The sequence below is a fragment of the Eulemur rufifrons genome, chromosome 30, assembly GCF_041146395.1.
Source record: "Eulemur rufifrons isolate Redbay chromosome 30, OSU_ERuf_1, whole genome shotgun sequence".
Taxonomy (NCBI): Eukaryota; Metazoa; Chordata; class Mammalia; order Primates; family Lemuridae; genus Eulemur; species Eulemur rufifrons.
The window spans coordinates 101,457,051-101,479,225 of NC_091012.1; the positions used below are offsets into that span (position 1 = coordinate 101,457,051).

The 22,175-nt window shown below is 43.2% G+C and overlaps 1 protein-coding gene across 1 annotated transcript in view; it reads right to left on the reverse strand.

Annotated features, from left to right (window-relative positions):
* Positions 1 to 19,520: 19,520 nt before the first annotated feature.
* Positions 19,521 to 22,175, reverse strand: part of LOC138378166 (zinc finger protein 182) — a 47,732-nt gene continuing 45,077 nt past the window's right edge. Inside the window, exon 6 of the mRNA XM_069463481.1 lies at positions 19,521 to 21,511. Within this exon, the coding sequence (XP_069319582.1) occupies positions 19,881 to 21,511 (1,631 nt within the window). The 3' untranslated portion in view covers positions 19,521 to 19,880. The remainder of the gene's footprint in view (positions 21,512 to 22,175) is intronic.

Here is a 22,175-nt window from a genome sequence, read left to right on the forward strand (position 1 = left end):
AGACGGGTTTGGAGGTAACCTGTGCTGAAACTTTGAACTGTTTTCTTCATTTCCAAGGGCTGGGGGGCGGCGAAGGAAAGCCTACGGTAAAGATGCCTTGTCCTGGGTAGTCAGTCAATCAAATCCCAGGGTTTTATTTTGCGCACCCGGTGGATGGCCGCTAGGGAGCAGCACAAAGTTAGAAACTGTGTATCCCAGAGACACTGAGTCCATTTCCCTACAACTTTCTCACAAATCAGGATGCTCTTAAAGAACCGGATAATGGGGCCACGTTCAGTTGTCTAGAATAGTCACAAAATCCTGCTCTACAAGATTACACGGGGCATAGCTGCACCCAGATTATGTCTGCAGTGTTCTGTGGTGGAAGTCAAGGCACTGACATGTACTCTGAGAGTCCCGATGAGGTGCAAGCAGAAGTCTGAAGCAGGATGAGAGATTGGTTGGGCCTGTCAGTCGAGGTCTTTTGGGCAGTAGCAGCAGAGCACTATTCTATACGTGTTACACATATTAACACATGTAACGCTCACAGCAAAACTTTCAAGGGGATATTATCATTTTCACCTTTGTATTAGAGGTAAGGAAACTGAGGCAGAGAGATTAGGTAACATGCCCAGGGTCAAATGCCAATAAATTAGTGGTTCTTTGATTTGAAAAAAGTATTAAATAATTGCAGGAAGTTTGCTCTTAATCTGCTGTGGGCTATGACATTTTGCTTTTCCTACACAATTCAGAATTTTTAAAAATTGGCAGCGGTAAGAGTGGTCGTGCAAGGTCACTCTCTCTGAAGGTCATAGGAACACTCTCTGCACTGGCTAGGAGACGATCAGAACTAATTTCTCTTGGCCTCAATATTACAGACATGGTCTTCCTTAATATCTGCATTCTTCCAGCCAGGGTCCATGAAGATAGCTTGGGCGTCTATTCTCAGTTTGACATTCTTGAAGCCAATACAGTCTGTGCACCCAAAGAGGGGTATAGGGTTGTGCATGCTGCCATGAGTCTCCCTGCCATTATCAATGGGAATTGAGGGGGATGTTTCCTTTGAGGACAGCTATGGGGTTTCAAGAAGAAAACACTTGACCGGAGATGTCGAGAAGTATAACCTAGTCTCCATAGCTTCCTAGGAGAGGGGTCTGAGAGAATCTCTGCTTCTGTGTGCAATCTAAGGGCCAGTGTTCATTGATGGAACCATTGAACACATATCTATGGAGTGCCTACCTTGCGGAGGCACTAGGGTTACAGTGGGGAAGCAGACAAATCCCTGTCCTTGGGGACTTGCTCACTTAATGTGCAGCGTGGCTTTGAGTATTCCTTTTCTTAGAATTATAATCTTCCTTCAAATATGATCCTAAAAATTGCCTCAGTATCCCCACTAGTAAAACACAGGAGGGGTTGGGGTCCCCAGGGAAGCTGACTGCGGGCCAGCACTTAGTGTGTAGAAAGTTGATTGGCGATGCTCTTATATTTGACATCCATGGGGGACGAAAAGAAGCAAGCTCAGGTAGAGGGGGAAGCTGAAGTGTGACACAGCCTCAACCAAGGCTCCGACTGACCCCACTGGGAACTCTGGCATTGAGATGGCCCTGCTAAACTGTAGTCAAGGAGATCAGGCATTTAGGCCACTTCCCCCACAAAGCAGTCATTGAACGGATGCAGCCTTGGGAGTGCAGCCTTGTGCAAGACAACTCACTTCAGAGCATGGAAATTTCCAAAGAGCGTCCTCAGGCAGTGATTTCAGCAGGTAGGAGAATAAGTCCTTTTGTGCTCAGAGGGGATGTGGATGGTGTATCACAGCATCCACAATAGAATGGCGGGACTCTGACATACGAGGCCTTGTCCAGAAGTCCCACCCTAGGATCCTGTGATGACGGGAGGAGGACTGGTAATGGCACTGCCACGCACTCTGTCAAGCAGATATCCTAAGTGCAGTGACTGCTCCTCTGCCAGTGCTGCCACGGGAAGCCGTTTCCTACGTGGCTACCTGCTGCTACTGCCCAAAAGACCTCGACTGACAGGCCCAACCAATCTCTCATCCTGCTTCAGACTTCCGCTTGCACCTCATGGGCACTGGGCGGTCTCTTACAGCCCGGGACTCTCAGAGTACATGTCAGTGCCTTGACTTCCACCACAGAACACTGCAGACATAATCTGGGTGCAGCTATGCCCCGTGTAATCTTGTAGAGCAGGATTTTGTGACTATTCTAGACAACTGAACGTGGCCCCATTATCCGGTTCTTTAAGAGCATCCTGATTTGTGAGAAAGCTGTAGGGAAATGGACTCAGTGTCTCTGGGATACACAGTTTCTAACTTTGTGCTGCTCCCTAGCGGCCATCCACCGGGTGCGCAAAATAAAACCCTGGGATTTGATTGACTGACTACCCAGGACAAGGCATCTTTACCGTAGGCTTTCCTTCGCCGCCCCCCAGCCCTTGGAAATGAAGAAAACAGTTCAAAGTTTCAGCACAGGTTACCTCCAAACCCGTCTCCATGAATTATTCCTTCCATGGAAAACCTTCTAGCAGTCTTTCAAGCCCCAACTCAGATGTCTTCTCTCTAAGAAGCTGTCCCAGCCAATGCAGACTTCAGCCTGTCCCTCCAGTTGGCTGCCCTGGAACAGGGCATGTCCCTCCGGATTAGCCTGGACTGCACTCAGATGAGTGGCTTTGCGGTGTGTCTGACTAGGCTGAGCTCCAGCGAGGCACGTCCTTGTGTTTATGTGTTGGTTTTCTTGCTTGATACATAATAGTTTCCCAAAGAGTATTGTGGGTCTCCTGTAACCATTGATGTCACCCCAGTTCCTAACACTTTAAAGTATTTCTGGGTCTCTCACACAAATGCATGCTAGGAGTGAGAAAAAAATCTGTGACACTGGATGGCATTTGGGACCATTCTGTTCCTGTCTCTCATCCTCACTTCTGTCTCGCACTCGGCTTTCTCAGGACTGCCCCTCAGAGGCAGGCTTTCTCTGTTCCTGGGGCCCTTTGATGAATGACCCGAATTTGACACCCCTTTTATACCTTCACTGTCCCCTACACCATTTTAAGAATGGACTTGTGTTGCTGGCAGACTCCTTGTTGGTATTAATACTTTCTATGCAACCATCTTTAGGAATATCAAGAACCTATTTTGTGGAGAACCAAAGAGCACACACTGTCCATTCTCCCACACAGCTGCCCCCTGCCTGGGAACATCCAGGTCTGCAGAGAGCATTCAGCATTTTCAACATGCCCGTTGCTTCTGTCCCTCTAGCCTGACCCATGGAATTCACTTGCCCACTCACAGCCTTGCTTTACTCAGACCTCCCTTTTTTCTTGCCATTAATGGTATTGAACCTACCACTTCCTCTCATCACCCAGCAAGCATCGATGTCACTCCAGCGGTTAATCAACATTTGGTGAAACTATGGGCCAACCAAGAGGCCCTTCAACACATCTTGGACTTTGGGGTGAGTATCCAGATGTGACCTGTTATCTGGCTCTGTCCTTTGGAGCACAATTACCTTCCACTGTCTTTTCCGCTTATGTTTAACCTGGCACTTATCGAATGCTCAAGAAATGTTTGTTAAATAAATGAATGAATCCATTTGGGTGGGAGGCTTGAGGGGCAATACCTAGGATGCTCAGAGATGACAATGGCCTTTTTGCTTCAGCTGTTCACCTGATTACACGTAAACCCTATCTGTATTGCTTTCTGGATCAGGGGCAGACATAGAATCACTTTGTCCTCACCATTGTAGCTTACAGTTTTTGAGCACCTACTATATTTTAGGCATTAAGTGTTTTGTGTCATTACCTAACTTAAGCCTGAGAAATCCTGTGAGCTAGCTATTATGATTATCATTCCTATTTTAGGGCCTAGGAAAGTGAGGATTTCCTCAGAAAACCTCAGAATGCTGACTATCTGCTTATAAATAAGGGGGCCGGATTCAACCGCAGGCAGTGGAGCTCCAGGTGTCATGCTCCCACTCACTAGACTTTCCCAGCAACTGCTCATTTCACCGTGGTCATCACTGTTGGACTCCAGCTCCTTGCAGTGGTAACTCTCTGTAGTAACTCTTATAATTTCCACATTTCATAGTTATTTGAACAAATGATGGTCCAAGGCTCCAGATTTAACACATTGAAGTACGGTCCACGTGATATTGACCTGGAACTTTTAAAAGTAAGTGTTAGTGGTCATTTATCAGAGCTCTAGAAAAGACTCCGTAATGCTTCGAGGAAACAAGTAATTTGAGCACTATTATTTTCATATGATCCAACCAGGATAAAACAGTGACAACATATACCCTGAAAAAAGGAAAAATGTACCGAATGGTATCCTGGGATATGAAATAGTTATATTTTGGAAGATATCTGCTCCCCAAATATTATTGTTTTGTTTTAGAAAAGCTTGAAGATTTGTAAATAGATTAATTAATTAACCCAGACACAGTGTTAGATGCCAGGGATTGAGAGGCAAAGCAGATACTGCCATGGCCTTCAAGGACTTTACACAAATTGTCAGTTATAGCTGCCTGAGATGCTGGAGACACAAGCACCCAGACTGGCTTGAGAAAGTAAGAGAGACTTCCAGAGGAGGGGATGGCTGAGCGAAATCTGACGGCAGAGAGCATTTTGCCAGGCTGACAAGTGCAGAGAGGAAGGAATCGTAGGAATAGGGCAGAAGGTGGGCACATAAGTGGAAGAAACCAAAATAGGCTTCTAACTGCTACATTCAGGGAAGTTTGAGTCATTCAGGTTTCCTGGAGTGAGGTGTAAAGTGCCAGGTCAGGCAGAATCATGAGAAAATAGACGAGACAGAATTGTGAATTTTACAAGCCAAAAAAAAAAAAAAAAAAGAAAGAAAGAAAAAGAAAAAAGAAAAGAAAACGAAATCACCCTCTGCTGAAAAACACAGAAATATTTCTCACCAAACTTAGAATAAAATCCAAATCCCGTATCAAGGCGTACAACTCCTCCTAGGATCTGGCCCCTCCCTCCCTCTCTGCGCTCATCCCCCTCTACCTGCTCCCCCTCTGATTCTGGCTCAGCCACACAAGTGTCCCTGTTTGCCACCTGAATTCCTGAAACCAGGGTGCTCCCTCCGGTCTCTAGCAGCCTCATCACGGACTCTGCTGTTTCTACAAACTTCAACGTCTTCTTGCCCAGTAACTCTTTTCCTTCCTTGTACCAAAATTCTATTTATGATTGACACATAATAGTTATACCTCTATATGGAGTACCAGTAGGGTGACTTCAGCAAATAACAACATAGTGTTTATTTCGAGATAGCTAGAAGAGAAGATTTTGGATGTTTCCTGCTTTCCTTTATTGGAGTTTCATCTCCAGGCCACATGAGCCACTGCCCACTTTCTTCCTTTTCTAGCTATAACCTGATGACTGACAACACACCAGTAATTTCACCCAAATTTTAAATTGCCAGAACCTTTTAAAAGAGAAGAACGGTCCTATGACAAAATGCTTTGTGAGGTAGTGAGCTTCTCATCACCAGAGATATTCAATCAGCAGTTAAATGCCTATTCTCAGGGAAGTCGTAGAAGGGAATCATTCATTGGGTAGGATTGCAAAGAAGACCTCGAAAGTACCTTCTACCTCTTGAGATTTTATTCTAATTATACACAAACACATAGAAATACATTTGCAATTTTCCTAAAAGAATATAAGGTAAGTAGTCCACGATTAGGCAAAATATATAAGATAGAGATTTTTCAAATAAAGTGTGAAGGGCTTTGGTGTATAAAATGCATCAATTTGGGGTACTTTATGATAGAGTCTTAAAATATTAGAGTTAAAAGTGACTTGGTCCACCTTTCTTCCTAAGACAAGAATCCAGTCTAGTAAATTTTTTCTTAGGACAACTACATATGCTTAGAATATTGCCTGGTATATAGAAGGAGATAAGTGTTAGTTGAATGAATGCATAACCAAAGCAACAATTTATTTATATAACGTCTCAAGAATACATACGTTGATCCAAGTTAAAATTTGAATACACAGTTTGGGCTGGGAGGACCCAGTTTGAGAGACTGCTGTCCACTGCAGATTATAATAGTGAGAGGTGCTTGTTTTGTTCAATTTTGGTTTTGTCGTGTGGTCATTCTTGGGGAAAAAATGGCAAACAGTATTTTCTAGTGACAATTACACCCCTTTTAAAAATTTGAGCCAAGAGTAAAACTGCTGAAAGAATTTCACATCCTTAAGTCATGTAACTTTCCAGATGTGTGAGAGGAGGCATATTTGCTCACAGTTCCCTTCATCAGGATATTCTCGGCCCCCTTCCACATTTCATCCATCTTCCTTATCCAACCCCAGCCTCTGGTCTGCTTCATCTTCTGCTGGGTAGAGAGGGTGCCAGGCAAGGTATTTATAATACAATCCTCACATGGCAAGCCCAAAGAGTAAATGTCAGATCTACTGGGAGGGGTCTGGGGTCAGATTAGGAGGTTCATATCTACTTCTCCAAACTCAACATCTTGGTGACCAACCTTATCAAGAAAAAAAAGAAGGTTTTGAATGGACTCCAGGTTCATAAGGCAGCTTTGAGAGGCCCATGGAGACCCTTCTTTTGCTCAACCTATACTTGTATCACAAAGAACGATGCCTCCAATAGTGGCATGGGACCTGTGTTTCAACAGAGGACTCTGTTTGCACCTGCTTTAAAAATAAAGTTGTCTCTACCTAACATCAGCTACTTGGAAAGGAACAGCAGTCTCCCATAAAATAAGCCATTCTGGTGCCTGGAACATTGCCTTGTCCAGTTCTAAATGCCACAGCCAGGGACAACTGTAGACAACTAACTACAAAGCACATTAATGCCAGGAGCAATGGGCCCTGTTACTTCAGCAACTTGAATTCTAGATTACAAAAAAAGGAGAAAACAAAAGACCCAAAGGGCAATGCTCAATGTGAACCAAAAAAAAAAAAAAAAAAAATAGACTCTCAGCATTTTTAAATTTTTCAAGACTATAAATGTAATATACATGTATTGTGAAAACAGTACAGAAAATACAAAAATTAAATAACAATATCCATAACCTGTGATTTTTGTTTTCTTCTATTAATCTGTATTGTTAATTTTTTATAATGTACATGTGTTTGGAAATAATGTAATAATAAGCAATTTAAAGCATATTACTTTGTAACCTTAACACTATTTTGTACTTACGTAAGTTTGTTAGCAAGAATTTCATTAAAACCAGGATTCTGAATCCAGAACTCACTAGCAGGTGGAAAAGGGACCAACTGAGAGAAAGTAGGGAGTCTTCAGTGAGAGTCTAGAAAAAGATACTTGAATAGACATAGAGCGTCTCTGACTCGCAAGTACCTGCGGGTTGCTGCAAGGTGAGTGGTTGATCTGTTGGCTCAAGGGACCAGAGAAAGGCCAGACATGTCACCCTTTCTTAGAATGCCCTTGTCTTAATCAGCTTGGGGTGCTGTGATGAAAAAGCATAGACTGCGTGACTTATCCACAGAAAATGCATTCTCACAGTTCTGGAGCGTGGAAGCCTGAGATCAGGATGTTAGGAGGTTCCAGTGAGGGCCCCCTTCCAGGTTGCAGACTGCAGACTTGTCACTGTGTCTCCCCATGGCAGAGAGCAGAAAGAGCAGGCAAGCTCTCGCATGACTCTTATAAAGGACACTAATCCCATTCAGGAGGGCCCTACCCTCATGAACTCATCTAACAGTACCTTTCGAAGGCCTCACCTGCTAATTACCATCATGTTGGTGGATTGGGATCAACCCATGATTTGGGGGGAATGTAAACATTCAGTCCACAACACCCCTCTATCTGGAACCCCGGATCACTCAGTGACTGCCGCCCTAGGATTCTGGGAAACTACATCCTTTGTCTCCTCGGGTGGTCCAGTGTACCCTTTCCAGTGTCCAGGGCTGAAAGCTATTTATTGCTGGCAGGAGCCTGCTGTTGCTTCCCTTGTCTATACTGGATCTCCCTCCACTGGGGTCAGGTGTCTGTGGTGGCTGGAGCGGTGAGGCATGAGCGAAGTTGAGGAAGACCATGAGTACCAAGGAGCAGTGAAAGGAGGAGGGAACTAGAGGGGGAGTACCATGTGACTGGTGACCTCAGTGACTCTGCAGACAAAGTGCCAGGAGATGAACCTGCTTTAAGACACGACACAGATCACGTTCCAAGCTTATTCTGGAGCCTGTGGTTCCCCCATTGCTGTTGGAGTGGGCTTCATGCTGACTCTTGGTGTGACCCTGGGCACTCAGGAGATCGTTCTGTGTAGTCAACAGATCCTGTTGATACGGAGTGGCTGTCAGAGTGTGGGTCACCACAGGGTGGCCACCATAGCTGCCATGAACTTTTGTTCTAGTGGGAGGAAGCAGTGAATTGTTATGACTGTGGAATTCGGTAGAAGTCGCTTAAGTGAGACATCATGCTTGACACAGGAAGTTTGGCAGTGAAGATTCGCTTCTGGCATCTGGATGCTTCTTTCCAAGAGCCTGTCAGTCAAGGATTAATATGCAGACTTCAGCAGATATGGACACAGCAGACTGTGAGCAGTGCTACACCTATGTGGGCCCCAGTCAGAGGACAGGTTCTAGGGAAACTCATATGGTCGGGGTAGATCAGGCACACGGTACCGGGGCCAGTTCAAAGACCCTCCTCTTAGGCTGTGGTGAAATGTTTGCCATTCACCCCGCAGGCAGAAAGTGAGAAGTTAGCGGTTTGCAGCACAGGAAGAAATCCTGTGCATTCTGGACGGGCCTGGCCCGTGGTGCCTTGGAGGATGAAATGAATGAGGGGCTTCCTGGGGGTCAGGACACCGGTCAGAGGGGCACTGCCATAATTCATTCGAGGGAGGGTGAGAAACAACACGAAATAAATGAGCCAATGTGAACTGACGTGGCCCTGGGCTCAAGCTGGAGTAGTGGAGGTGGGTGGAGGAGCAGGAATAGAGCTGAGAGTTTTACAGCTAGGAGTGAACCAAAGCCGGCGCAGAGATAGAGAGGAAAAGGTTGAGTATCGTAATAAAATGATCCTCACGTGTCTGGCTCGAGAGAATTGTTGGATGATGCTATTATGAGCTGAGATCTTAGGCACAAGAGGAGAAAGAGGACATTTGGAATAGGACGTGTAGCTGGAGTGGAGTTAGGGAAAAAGTTCAGTGGTCTTTGATAAGTGCTGTCAGACTTCCAAGTGGAGATTTCTAGGGACAGTCAAGTACATGAACCAGAGATCTGCAGAGGGCCCTGGGCAGGGATCAGGTGGAGGCGTCCTCCAGAGTGGTGGCCTGATGTCATGGACATGGTTGAGCTCACACTGAACAGGTATGAGACTAAGGAAAGGGGATGAGGGAGGGGAGATTCTCAAGAAGAGCAAAGGGAATGTAGCAGGCAAAAAGGGTTGCTGAGAATGGCACCTTGGGTTATATCACTATGGATGTATTTCAGAGTCAGCCAGTTAAAACACATCCCCGGAAAACTCCCATGCACCAGATCCCAGAGTTGACTCTGATAACTGTGGTCCACAGAACAGCAACATTGACTTTAGTACTTCAGAAGTTAGGCATGAGACAAATGTTACAATTAAACAAAATCTTACAAAATGTTTAGGTAGCAATTTTAAGTGGGAAAGCATTGCCAGAGAAAACACAGGTTGCTGTGGGAGCGTGTGACACATAGCATCCTACCAAATCTGGGGGATGGGGGGTGCGGAAAGGTGCAAAAGTCTTCTCTGAGAAAGGCTTTTTCAACCATCAAGGTTGAAAATTGAAGGGTAGGTAGCTGTTGACAAGGTAGGGGGAGAATCTTTTTCAGGAAGAAACAAAGGGGCCAGTGAAGGAGCCTGGGCCGGAGCAGCCAGAGAGGTAGGAGGAGAGCACAGCAAGGGACTGTTAGAAAAGCTAAATAGTGAGAGAGATGATTTCAGCTCGAAACCCAGAGGTCGCCTAGGACCCTAAGTAAGACCACCTCCTTCCACATGGATTTTGGTTTCAGCAAGGCAACTTCTCGGCCACGTTTGGAGGAGCCACTTTGCTAGGAACTGGGGGTGGGGGTGGGGTTTGCCTACAGAGGGGCCTTTTTCCTATATAGGGAGATTTGGGGGTGAGGGAGCTGTTCTACTTCTTGATTGTGGTGGTGGCTCTACTGGTGTACGTGCTTGTCAGATCTCATAGGACTGTACACAAACAGAGCGAACTTCACTGGTTTAAAATTATACCTCAATGAATGAATACCTCCTGCCCCAGCCTCCCAAGTAGCTGGGACTACAGGTACACACACACCACCACACTGGGCTAAGTTTTCTACTTTTGTAGAGGTGGTGTCTTGCTATGTTGCTCAGGCCGGTCTCAAACTTCTGGCCTAAAGCTGTCCTCCTGCCTTGGCCTCCCAAAGCGTAATTCACTCTTTCTGACATATCCATGTACCCACCTTTCTTGGACCTGACCCCCGTTTTCTCCTGTTTACCATCCAGGCATTTGTTCATTTGTTCATTCATTCATTGATTCAGCAGGTGTTTATTAAGTACTCACTGGGTACCAAATTCAGCTCTGGAGATGTAAAATCTAAGTAGCTGTATTCCATGCCCTGAGTAGTCACACATTAGCGGGGCAGAAAGAGATGCAGATGGAGAAGGTATTTAATGTATACACTAAACTTTGTATTTATTCAGGTAGGGTGAGGCCAACAGATCAGAGGATGACTGCCATTTGTAAAGATAGTTCCTCACAGTGCCACAGAAGGGAGCATTCCATTTCACGCAGGGCCGCATGGGGGAGCACTAGAGTCTGTCTGGAGGTGAGAAGCAGTGATAGGAACATGTGGGCAGGAGCCTTTATTGTGGTTTTAAAGGAAAGGAATGAGTGAGACAGGGCAAACAGCTGAGCAGGCTTAGAACTGGATAGTTTGAATAAATGCAGCAAGCTTTAAGCTATAGGGGTGGTCTCTTATTGCCTGGTACCTGGTCCTGGGCTGATCTAGGTCAGAGGGATAGTGTCCTGTCCCAGACTACGGGGTCCTAATTGTCTTAGTCTGTTTTGCGTTGTTATGGAAGAATACCTGAGGCTGGGTAATTTATAAAGAAAAGAGATGCATTTGGCTCAGAGTTCTGCAGGCTGTACAAGCCAGCATCTACTTCTGGTGCGGGCCTCAGAAAGCTTCCACTCATGGTAGAAGGCAAAGGGAAGTAGGCATCACATGGTGAGAGAAAGGAAGCAAGCGAAAGCAAAGAAGGTGTCAGGCTCCTTTTAACAACCAGCTCTCAGGGGAACTATCACAAGAACTAACAGAGCAAGAAGTCACTTATTACTGTCAGGATGGCACCAAGCCATTCAGGAGGAATCCGCCCCCGTGATCCAAACACCTTCCATTAGGCCCCACGTCCAAACATTGGGAACCCAATTTCAACATGAGACTTGGCAGAGCCAAACAAGCCATATCCAAACCATGGCATTGATTAAAGGAGGTGGGTGGAAGTATGTATTAGGGATACACACAAGGCCCTCCCTGCGTCTGCAAGGCCTAAAGCATAGGTCAAAGCATAATAAAACAAAAACACATGATTAATACAGAAGGTGAATCCACGGAGCGGAGTCTTAGGAGAAGTAGTCAGGGCTCTATGGAGGCCTCTGGGCCTATGCTGATTTAGAAAAGCAACATTGCTTCCATGGTGACATCCCTGAAGGAGCAAGCGGAGAGGAGGAAAGGGGAAACGTGCATGTTTAGTTTCTGCTATTTTCCAGACACTCTCTTTAGTTTTCACATATAATTGTGTCTATTCTTTATGCTCTATGTGTTTTGGGTACAGTCATTTGTTCAATAAAAGGTGGCTTTCACTCTGATTATGATTAGCAACCCCAATATTTCTTACCATAATGTCTAGCCTCTTATCACTCCCATTAGCTGCCAAAGTCTATTTCTCAGGCTAGACCAACACGCCTTCACATTAATTATCTAGTATGTACTGAGGTTTCTGGACTTGTATATGTGCTATCTATGTTGCATAGATAGAATTTAATTATTTTTTACCCTTCCTCCTGACCCACACATTGTATCACGGTAACAGCATCTACCATTTGTTGAGAGCCTACAGGGCACCACACGAACAACCCTGGCGAGTAGATTTTAAATCTACCTCTATTTTAGAAGTGAATACACAGGCTCAGAGTGGTAGAGAGGCTTTTCCAGAGTCACTAAACCAGTAAGAGGTGGCTCATCAACTATCCCGCTGCAACACCCATGGCCTTGCTGGTAACCTGAACTGTATTTGGTTCTACCAATATATACTATCATTATACGTCATCTTCTCAACTAGACTGTATAGTCATGCCTCACTTAACGACAAGGATATGTTCTGAGAAATGCATTACCAGGTGATTTTGTCATTGTGCAAACATAGAGCGTACTTACATAAACCTAGAAGGTATAGCCTACTACACACCTAGGCTACACGGTGTAGCCTATTGCTCCTAGGCTACCAGCCTGTGCAGCATGTCACTGTACTGAATACTTTAGGCAATTGTAACACAATGGTAAGTATTTGTATACCTAAACATACGAAGGGCACAGTAGAAATATTTCATTATAATGCTATGGGACTACTGTCATATACGTGGTTTATCATTGATGGAAACATTATATGGTGCATGACTAGAGTTTGATGGAAGGTGGAGAACACAATTTAGCTTTCAGATATACCCTGGCACCTAGTTCATGCCTAAGCACGCCACAGGTACAGAAGTAATACCTGTTGTCTCTTTAACCCAGGAAGAGGGTTTAATTTGAAACATTTCTAGGAGCCTCTAGAAACAAGTTAAATATGGTTGTTCTCTAAAGTGTACCTAAAAACTCAGGCCAGAAATGCGATTCAATGGAGTTTTTACAAACAGAACTAAACTAGATAGTTTAGAGTTGTTTACATATATGGTAAAGCTATAAAAAGCAGTAAGAAAGATATACTAAACAATGATAAGAACGGTAGATACGTCTAGAGAGGAGATACAAGGTTGTGGTCAGGAAGGGGGGCATAGTGGGGTGTGAAGTTTTAATAATATTTGATCTCATTCTTTTGGGTGGTGTTCACTTTGTAATTATTCATTATTAAACTCTATATATGTGTTTTATGCACTTATATGTATGTATGTTTTATTTGAAAAGCAAAATGAGCAAAAAAAAAAAAACAAAACAAAAAAACAAACAAAGAAAGCATAGGACTGGCACTAGGTCAGAGAAACGCCAAGATTTGAATAAAGGTGTTAACATGGCTACATGACAAACGATCAGTCAGGAGGAGGCTGACTGGTCATTCATGGAAGCAAACACTGGTAGTGTGTACACACCACTGTGTGGGTAAAAGAAGTCTCTACCAAGTGACTATTTCTGGTCCCATTGTCAAATGGTGAGATAGACATATTGGATGATAGTAGCCTCATATAATTAACAGACAAAGAGAGTCTATGCAAGGTGTCAGCTTCCCCCACCATCTTCTGGTACCTGAATTGCCACAGTCTGTTTCTTTTTACTCTGCAGCAATTGCATATCAGAAATTAGCCCCCTTTCAGGTACACACACACACACCAACACATCCAATCACACCTGCGCCCTGATGTATTTCAGGGGATATTGTGGTTGACTCCCCAACATCCATTCCATCTCTTATTCAACTAAGCCAGTCATGACAATTCCAATATCCTTGACAGTCGCTGGTTTTGGATTGGTCATGTGACCAAATTCAGTCCCATATGCTGGGGTTGATGGTGGGGATATTTTCTGGGAAGTACTATGTCATGATTTTCTGTCTCTTTGAAAAGGGACATTGGAAGCTATTCTCCTGTCTGTCTGTAAATGTTTCCATGCCTAGATCAGAGGCCTAGAACTGCTACAACCATCTTGGGACCAGTGTGATGATGATTTAGCATTAAGGTTGGCAGAGAAAAGACAGGCAAAGAATCTGATTTTTTAAACAAATTGTATTGTATATAATTAAGGTATATCACATGATGTTATGGGATACATATGGGTAGTAAAAAAGCTTACTATAGTGAAGTAAATTAACATATCCATTATCTCACGTAGTTACCCATTTTTGTGTGTGTGTGTGGCAAGAGCAGCTAAACTCTACTCATTTAGCATGAATCCCATAACCAGTGGTCCCCAACCTTTTTGGCACCAGGGACTGGTTTCATGGAGGACAATGTTTCTACAGATGGAGGGCAGGGGTGCAAGAGGTGGACCTCAGAGGTGATGCTGCCCAGCCCAGTTCCTAACAGGCCATGTCCGGGGGTTGGGGACCACGGCCGTATACAGTATACTTCTATTGTGCGTTAGTTCTCTAGACTTGTCTGTCTTATATTTCTGTTACTTTGTATCCTCTGACCTGCATCTCCCCATGTCCTCCCTTCCTTCCTACCCCACTGCCCCTTGTAACCACTGTATTGTTCTTTATCCCTGTATATTTGAATTTTTATTTAAGATTCCACATATAAGGGAGATCACGCAGTATTTGTCTTTCTGTGTCAGGCTTATTTTACTTAGCATATTTCTCTAAAGAAGACATAAAATGGCAATTTAATAAGTATCTAAAATGCTAAGGGGGAACAGATAAAAAGGACAGATAATTGGAGCTGTAGGTGGAAGGGAAGTAAGGTCAAGAGAAGGTATTTTTGGTTCAGTTTGGTTTTTATTTTTTAAGTGGGAAAAATAACTCTAGCTTGCATGCTAACTGGAATAATCTAGTAGGAGGAGGAAAATTGATGAGCTGTTTCTCATGTCATGAGGTTATGAATTTTCTTTTTGATTAAGCCAGTCTAGGTAAGAATTTTCTGTGACTTGCGGCCAAAAGAATTCTCACAGAGCGAGCTATGTCACTCTGATCTGTTTGAATTTTTTTTTTTTAAACAGGGTCGCACTTTGTTGCCCAGGCTAGAGTGCAGTGGCATCATCATAGCTCACTGCAACCTCCAATGCCTGGGCTCAAGCAATCCTCCATCCTCTGCCTCCTGAGTAGCTGGGACTACAGGCATGTGCCACCACACCCAGATATTTTTCTATTTTATGTAGAGATGGGGTCTCACTATGTTGCTCAGGCTGGTCTTGAACTCCTGGCCTCAAGCAATCCTCCTGCCTCAGCCTCCCAAAGTGCTAGGACTACAGGCCTGAGCCACCACACCCAACAGTTTCATTTATTCACTTCCAGTCATTACTGCTTTTCTTATCACACTGCCTCAGACCTCCAGTACAATGTTGAGTAGAAGTCGGAATAGCAGGCATCCTGTCTCAGTCCCAATCTCAGGAGGAAAGCTTTTCCCATGTCACCATTAAGTTTTGTTATGGTTTTTATTTTAAAACACATCCTTGGCCGGGCGCGGTGGCTCACATCTGTAATTCTAGCACTCAGGGAGGCCGAGGCGGGAGGATCACTTGAGATCAGGAGTTCGAGACCAGCCTGAGCAAGAGTGAGACCCCGTCTCTACTAAAAATAGAAAGAAATTAGCTGGACAACTAAAAATATATATAGAAAAAAATAGCTGGGCATGGTGGCTTATGCCTATAGTTCCAGCTACTCGGGAGGCTGAGGCAGGAGGATCGCTTGAGCCCAGGAGTTTGAGGTTGCTGTGAGCCAGGCTGACGCCACGGCACTCTAGCCCAGGCAAGAGAGCAAGAATGAATGAACAAATGATTGAATGAATGAATAAATGAATAAATACACATCTTTATCAGACTAAGGAGGTTCTCTTCTGTTTCTAGTTTGCTAAGAATTTATATTGTGAATGGGTGAATTTTACCAAATCCCCTTTTCTGTATCTATAGAGATTATATGATCTTTCACCTTTACTAATTACATTGATTAAACTATCAAATTTATTGGCATAAATCTTTTTCGTAATTCCCTTATTGTCCTTTTAATGTTTATAGAATCTGTAGTGATGTTCACTATATCATGGACATTTGGAAATTTGTGGGGTTTTTTTTCCTTGTTCAGTCCAGTTTCTTGCTTTTATTAATCTTTTCAAAGAAGTAGCTTTGATTTTCTCTATTGTTTGTCCTCTAGAGGTCACAAAAACAAATGTGATCAAGGAAACTCGTAGGACGTGCCAAGCATAGATAGTAAGGTAGGTGCTTATAAGATATGAACAAAACTCACAGGATGCATGAAGTATAGATAACGCATATAAACAAGTAGATTTTGAGACACAGGAAGAATTCATAAGATGCATTATAGTTAGCAAGTTAGTAACTTGTAAGATATGCTAAAGATAAATAGAATACATGGACTATATGATAGAACAAACAAGGGTATTACTTATAGATAAAAAGGGATGGGAACACCAAGTCATAAGGTATCCTACCACCTGGGCTACATTATACTTAAACTGGTCACCTCTTGGTGCTACTCAGTATTGTTCCACTGAACGTGGATAAAACCCACCACTGTTCAGAAGACTAACTGGTGAGCTACAGCTGAGGTAGCGTGTATGTCATTGGCCCTGAGCACCTTCAGTGTGATTGGGCCCCTTTTTCAAACCTCAACTCTGGTCCTCATAACCAATGAGGCTGATGCAACAGAGACAGAGCCAGGGTCTATGAACATTGCATAGCATAGGATTCAGGAATTGTGATCCTTTTACCCTGTTTGTACCCTATCCTAAGTGTGTTAACTTACCCTATCTCTTTCCTTTGCTTCTTGGTGGTGGTTTTTTTTTTTTTTTTTAACATTTTGTGGTTTTCAAAAATTGATTTAATAAGTCATGTGACTCAAGCATTTTAATTTGGTCTGTGAGCCTTTCTATTCCGGGACCTCTGGGGTAGCTTGCCTGGTAGCACATCAGAAACTACCATTATATCAAGGGAATTTCTCACATTTACAAGCCCCCAAAGGATGAGGTGAGAAGGGATCATAATTAATAGTTTGGAGATTTTACCTAAAGAAATAAAGGCAATAATATGAAATAATTGGTTAAAATATTGGGAGCCCAGTACTGATCTGCGTGGTTGTAGGGCCAAAGGTCACAGGACTGATCTTAGGAATCCCAGGTTAGTCTTTAGAGCCCTAAGGAACAAGTTGAGGAGGGATAATTTTGTTCTAGAAGTTTTACCTATAGCAATAAGACAAATAACTGGCATAAACAATATGGGGATGGGACTTGGGCTGGCCTAAGGGCACAAAAGAGCTGATTTGAGGGAGGTGTCATCTTTTGTGGTGGGGCCTCTCCCCTTAAGTGTATATAAATAAGAACATGGAACACAGAGGTGACATTCATTGAGCACTGTGTCCAGAGTGCATGCTATTCCCATCCCGTACACCTGTGGTCACTGTGGGGTCCCCAGGACAACTCCTCTTTGCACAGAAACGCTGGTGACCACCTCCTGCCTTCTCCACTCAACTCCCCATAGCCCTCACCATGAGGCGGTGCCCTGCTGAGACCCTATAATCCCTGATACCACAGATCCCCATCACTCACCCCACAGAGTGCCCCCATTCTCCCGTTCCAGCACAGTCGGCCCACCTTGACTGCCCAGCACTCTTCCTCTCTTCACTCACTAATGCCACACCATGCTTTGGCCACCCACTGCCCTGCAATGGTCTTCACTCAGCCCCATTCACCACCATCATTCATCCAGTGCTTCAAATTACACCAAATTTACTCCACTCTGCCCACTCACTCACTCCCCCTCCACTCATTCCTGCTTTCCCCAACATTACTCATGTTTACTTACACTTGACTGTTTCTTCTCCAGTAATACCAGTCAGCCCCACATTTCCTCTCCCTGAAAAGGCTCTGAATGTGACATGTCTGCCTTACATAGCTCATTAAGAAAGTGAACCCCCGCTCATTTTCCTAGGATAATTCAGGGGGAAAATGGCGGCCTGGGAGGGCACAAAGTCTCAGGTCTAACTCACCCACTTGTTTTGATAAACCTGAACACTGCCCATCCTCAGGTCTTACATAACTTGGACTGCCCAGTGCCACTACAGAGACGGCCCCATTGGAAAACCACAGAAGTGCAGGGGCTGCAAATAGAGTAATTCACAAGTAAAATCTCTCATTCTGGGGCAAATGTCCTGTTATTCGGTCTTTGGTTGTGTCCATTCAGACCATCACTCTCAATTTGTCCCTCACCTTGGAAAATCTGTGTCACCTCAGGAGCGAGTTACTCAACCTGTGTATTCATGTTTTATACCTCTTGTAAAAAGTGTGTGTCTATGTGTGTATTAATGAAGTAATTTACATCATTTTGTTAAGATATGGAAAGACATTGGTAGGCTTTAGTACAAGATCTTTTCACGTATGTCCTGAGCATACTAAATAAGAAATGTGTTCCAGTCTCATTTATTTTAGGTTTACCTAATGTGGTCCCAGCTGATCCAAGAATCACTTTATTTGCCACCCTCGGGAAAATATAATGCCTAAGTAACTTTAGAATTAATGGAATATCTGTTGTCCTGTCTGTCTGGTTATTCAATTTATTGATTCAAAAAATTAAACTCCACATTAAGTATATCCATATCTTCATAATGCTATGAAGTCCTATATCTAGACTCTGACTTTATTCTTTAATATAACAGTAATAGGATAATATGTGCTTTTTAAAATGTTTTATTTATTTTTTGAAAAGGCAGTACAACCACATAGTACAATTTTAAAAAGCTATGAAAGGATACACAGTTATCTCCCTCCCGATTCCATCCCCCCTGCCACCACTGCCCCTTCCCCGAGGTAATCAGGGTTACCAGCTTCTTGTGTCTCTTTCCAGAGATAATTCATACATACACAATCAATTATGTACTTACCCTTTTTCTCCTTTTTATGTACAAATGGTAGCAGATCATACTCACTATCCTGTACCTTACTTTTCCTACCTAAGTGCATAACTTGGAGATTATTCCGCATCACTACATAAATGGTATCCAAGTTCTCTTATTAATTCATTTTGTCTACCTAGGAATATGCAGTGCGAATATACCACAATTTCAGGAAACAGAACCCTGGTGGTGTCATTTAGATAGCTTCTAATTTTTTGTTTTTGCAAATAGTGCATCAATGAATACCTCTGTATGTTCATTATTTTGTACACGTGTGAGTACATACATTCCTAGGAGTGGAACTGCTGGCTCAAAAACCACGTGCATTTGTGGTGTTGATTACTTCTGAATCATTCCTCTTTGAACGAGAAGAGTTTCTCCTGGACTTGCTATTTGCTGGAGGTTCATGTGGGGAAGAAACCAGGGCCACATTCTGGGCAGATCAGTTTTTCTAACAACTGGGATTTTTTTCCCACATGTGTTAGTTCTTTCACACTTTACTTCTCCTGGGTCAGTAAACAGGGGCAGCTGTAGGGCTCTTCACAAGGAAAAGCCCATTCTCTTCCCCTAGAACCCCCTGCCCCAAATGTTGCTCCCATCAGTACAGACTATGCTCTACAAACATGGCTTGTCTCAGTGATTCCTTGTTGAGGCTACCGCATGTTTCTCCTCAGACCACAAATGGTCTAGGAAGCATCCTACCTCCTACCTGCCCATGAACTCTATTTCTGTTTTTTTATTTATGGTTCTGCACCTGGAAGTATGTCCCGAACCTCAGCTAAGAGTCCTTACCAGTGCTGTCTCACATCTGCAGCCTTGAGCGCGCTCGCTCTCTCTCGCTCTCTCTCTCTGAAATCTCCTGCACCGGTGCTTGATTTCCTCTGCCAGCCCTCTTGTCAGGGTTCAGCTGTCTCCTAAGTTTGTCAGACACAGAGATTATACTTCTGCTTCTTTTTCTCCTGTAGCTTTTGGATCAAGACTGAGATGAAAAGAAGAAAGGCCAACTTTATTCCCCATATTTAAACCAGAAGTCAGAACATATTTTTAAAATGTTAATTAAACTGACACAACTTTCCTTCAGTGTACAAAACAGACACTGTTGATTTACTCTCTAATGTGTGATGATCCTTGACTTCCGGGCGTGGCCTCTTCCATAGGCTTTCTTTCCTGTATGGGTTCTCTGGTGTACAATAAGGTTTGATTTTTGGGTAAAGGCTTTTCCACACTCTGTACACTTATAGGGTTTCTCTCCAGTGTGAGTTCTTTGATGTACAGTGAATGTTGATTTTTCTCTGAAAGCTTTGCCACACTCAGTGCATGCATAGGGTTTCTCCCCTGTGTGCGTTCTCTGATGTATTATGAGCTGTGACTTCTGGCTAAAAGCTTTCCAACACACAGGACATTCATAGGGTTTCTCTCCTGTATGAATTCGCTGATGTATAATGAGCTTTGACTTTTCTCTGAACGCTTTGCCACATTCATTACATTTATAAGGTTTTTCTTCCGTATGAGTTCTTTGATGTATAATAAGATATGATTTCTGGGAAAATGCTTTTTCACATTCATTGCACTCATAGGGTTTCTCTCCCGTATGTCCTCTCTGATGCAGCATGAGATAGGATTTCTGAGAAAAGGCTTTCTCACATTCATTACATTCAAAGGGTTTCTCTCCTGAGTGAGTTCTCTGATGTACACCAAGGTTTGACTTTTGGGTGAAGGTTTTTCCACACCCATCACATTCATATGGTTTCTCTCCTGTATGAGTTCTTTGATGCACAATGAGGGTTGACTTCTCATTGAAAGATTTCCCACATTCGGTACATTTATGTGGTTTCTCTCCCGTATGAGTTCTCTGATGTATAATGAGAGTTGACTTATCACTGAAAGTTTTCTTACACTCACTACATTCATGGGGTTTCTTTCCTGTATGAGTACTATGATGTATAATTAGATCAAGCTTCTGTATGAAAGATTCTCCACATTTAGTGCATTCATAGGTTTTCTCTCCTGTGTGGGTTTTCTGATGGACAATGAGGTTTGACTTCTGAGTGAAGGCTTTTCCACATTCATTACATTCATAAGGTTTCTCTCCTGTGTGTGTCCTGTAGTGTATAATGACAGTTGACTTTTCTCTGAAGGCTTTTCCACATTCAGGACACTCAAAGGGTCTCTCTCCTGTATGGGTTCTCAGGTGTATAATGAGCTGAGATTTTTGGCTAAAGGCTTTTCCACATTCAGTACATCCAAAGGGTTTCTCTCCTGTATGAGTTCTCCAATGTACAATGAGGTGTGACTTCTTGCTGAAGGTTTTCCTACATGCAGTACATTCAAAGGGTTTCTCTCCATTTTTAATTCTCTGGTGTAGACTAAGGCCTTTCTTTCGCCTGAGGGCTTTTCCACACTCTTTATATCCATACGGTATCACTCCAGGATTTGTTTTCTCATACTCAGTATGGAAGAATAATTTCGCACATCCACTATCATATTTCTTTTCTGCAGAGCTTCTACTAAATAAGTCTAAATTATCTACGATATTATTTCCAAATGATTCATATTTATGGGGTCTTTGTATTGAAACAACAAGGTTTGTACTCAGATGTAGGGTGTTTCCAAATTCCTTACAGTCACGGCCACTCTTGGTTGTAACTGTTTTCTTGTCAGGAAATCCAACTTGCCTCAACAAACATTTATGTTGATCATCCTGATGATGCCTCTCAATCTGTTCATCAACTTGGCAGACGTCTAGAAAGAAGTACAATAAACCATCTTTATACTTTGACATCATGGAATGGGCCTTCTTTAGAAATGCCCCGCCATACGAAAGCTGATAATCTCATCTCATTTTATCAGAGTTCCTGGAGAAAGAGTCTTTTACCGAACTGCCATCTTTTGATCTTTTTGTTACCAAGAACAACCTTACCTTGACACCTCAGTCTTTCTTACCTCTACTTTTACATCATTTCTGACTTCCATCGACTCTGGGGACCTTATTGCCATTAATCTTCAGTTATCATATGAACTCTTAACTGTACCTGACTTATACTATTAATATTTCCACCTAGGTAGAAATGCAATAGTGTGATTCCTGGACTCAAGTCTTATAATAACACTGAATCCACATTGTCAGTGAATGAGAGAAAAATCGAGAATAATTAGCCTGACAAAACAAAGAAAAAACTAAAAATCTTTGCCCAATATGGGTTCACTTGTGTATCCACCCAAGCTTGCATTCAAAGTTCTTCAACACCACCTTCTCTGCTCCCGTCTATGCTATTGCCACTAAAAACTCTGCCTATTAACTCCAAATCCTTCTTCATGTTCTGTCACCCACATAACCTTCTCTTCCATACTTTGATACATTCAGAATCTAGATAACTTTCAAGACGCAGGTCAATCTTTTCAAAAA